We start from the raw sequence: 2,153 nt of genomic DNA, 5'->3' as shown, positions 1-2,153 counted from the left end.
TATCAATTCTCAAATCAGAAAATTAACACAAAAGTGGTTCAACATTTGAAAACTTTCGTCCCCTCTTCAACTTCGCATCTCCTCAGTCGCTGCTCGATCCTTGCCCTGCACACGTAGCACTTCGTGGTGAGGTGCGCACAAGTCTCGCACGACATCATGTGATTGCACGGTTTCGTCAGTATGGATACGGGCGCCTCGCAGCATATGCAACATGTGTTCTCCTCGGACAATTCCTCCCTAGGTATGCAGAGAATCTCGTCCATAGCTTCGGTCACTTTCTTATATTGTTCACGCCACTCGTTCACGTTCGACATACCTTTTCGGTATTCCATCAACGCCCTGATCGAGTTCATCACACTTTCCCCTTCTGCTCCTTCCTTCGTCTGGTAATGTTTACATTTTCGCAAACGTATGTCGACGCGAGCATCTTGCAAACACATATCCTTTACTTCACCGGTCACCCGATCGACACGATCTGCAAGACGCGCCTTATGCGACTTACGTCCTCGTGTATTCAGCATTTTGTTATCTTCCAACTTACGTCTGCATTTAGATAAGGTTGCTGTCAGTTCGTCGGCACGACGAAGGACGAAGTCGGCGTATATCTGAAATTTCTCGATCGATTCCTTGTCGAGAGACAGTTCCAGACCAGATTCCTCTCGTATGTCTACATGCATCGGTACACCATCCACCGTTATTGCAAGAATTGACACCATCTCTGTTGTCTCGATCGGATACTCGTGACATCCGAAAGCATAATGTCTAGATGTGTATAAGAGACAGATATATATATATCCTTTCGAGTCGTTACGTCATCTGTCCGAGAAACCGACCATCACGTCATCGGTTTCGAACGAAGGTGGTAGGCCAAGGAGTCATGACGTCATGAGGGTCCCGATCGCACACGTGAATATTTAAATTAGATCACGTTAAGGATTTCTGAGATTTTATGACCGATGACGTTATGGTCTCTCGATCGAAGCATATAAAAGAGATCGTCGGGAAGTGTACCTCAAACCGTACGAATGTCGGAATCTCTCTGAAGCAACTATCAATCGCTCTGAGGCAGCAGCAAAACATTCAGTCGATCAAGACAAGACAAGAGGCAACAGCAACGAAGCAACGATGGATCCTACTCACTTGACTTGTCCTTACGACGTTAGCCACACAGTAAAAAGGACGAAGTATATTCAACATTTGATTAAATGCAGAAGAAACTACAACGGTCCTGCCTTAAGAAGATGCCGATTTTGCAAAACGGAAATGTAACCAAAGTACTTGGATCGTCACGAAGATGATTGCGATGAAAAGGGTTTAGATCTTAACATGTAAGTACGATGCCACAAAGGAATTTATAACGATTTTCGTTACAAGAATTTATAACTAAATAATATTAAATAATTTTCCGTTTTATTCTTCTTCCATACAGTTTGCCCAAGTACGTACGAATACCGTCCGAAAACTTATTGTAAGAACGGGATAGGAAACACGTGAACTACTGGTTCATCGTTGAACTTCTGAGCACTACGTTGCTGCACTCAAGTTTCTTAAGATTGACAGTTTTGGAGCAAAATCGCTTAAAATAAACCGTTATTCGAATTGATATAAATATGACAAATGATAGTTTTTAATAAATAATAGAAAATAACGATAATTGTGTGTCGGACTTCAATATTTAAAGTCGGAGTATAATGATGATGATAATGAAGGTGGTGATGAAGGTGACGATGAAGAAGATTAAGTTCGCTCATTTGAGACGGCGGACAACGATAACGTACCGTGTTGTTTATAACGATATAACGTTAAAACGGAACAGTTGTTGTAAATTTTAAGTGCGTCTTTGATTGATGGTTAGAATACATGTTTGGGAGACTAATAAAATCTATCTTTTGCTTAGTTGATGTGTCTTGAATCTCGATGAGTTGACAGGCTGTCTCTTATACACATCTAGATGTGTATAAGAGACAGGGCTGCTGAATTTAAGATCTGCATTCAACATCATCACCATCATCATCAGTCCATCATCTTCATCACTACGTCATTTGTTACAATTACGAGCAAAGAATGTAATAGGACACCATGTTTCTGTTTTTTTAATGTTTTAATGCATATTTCCATCATGATTTTTTGTAAATGATTGTTAACTTAATTAT

At 40.6% G+C, this 2,153-nt stretch overlaps 1 protein-coding gene across 1 annotated transcript; it reads right to left on the bottom strand.

Moving 5' to 3' along the window:
- Nucleotides 1-38: 38 nt before the first annotated feature.
- LOC117115652 (E3 ubiquitin-protein ligase XIAP-like) lies at nt 39-716 on the bottom strand. The gene has a single exon (XM_033259546.1). The coding sequence runs from the start codon at nt 714-716 to the stop codon at nt 39-41; it is 678 nt and encodes a 225-aa protein (XP_033115437.1).
- Between the last annotated feature and the right edge of the window lie 1,437 nt (nt 717-2,153).

This window comes from Anneissia japonica, unplaced genomic scaffold (genome assembly GCF_011630105.1).
Source record: "Anneissia japonica isolate Jap-2015-1 unplaced genomic scaffold, ASM1163010v1 scaffold82712_len2158_cov157, whole genome shotgun sequence".
Lineage (NCBI taxonomy): Eukaryota > Metazoa > Echinodermata > Crinoidea > Comatulida > Comatulidae > Anneissia > Anneissia japonica.
The sequence above is the reverse complement of the archived record's forward strand: the minus strand, read 5'-3'. Positions and strand labels throughout refer to the sequence as shown.

Coding starts and splice junctions, on each gene's coding strand:
- LOC117115652 (XM_033259546.1), bottom strand. CDS start 716: ATGGTGTCAATTCTTGCAATAACGGTGGATGGTGTACCGATGCATGTA.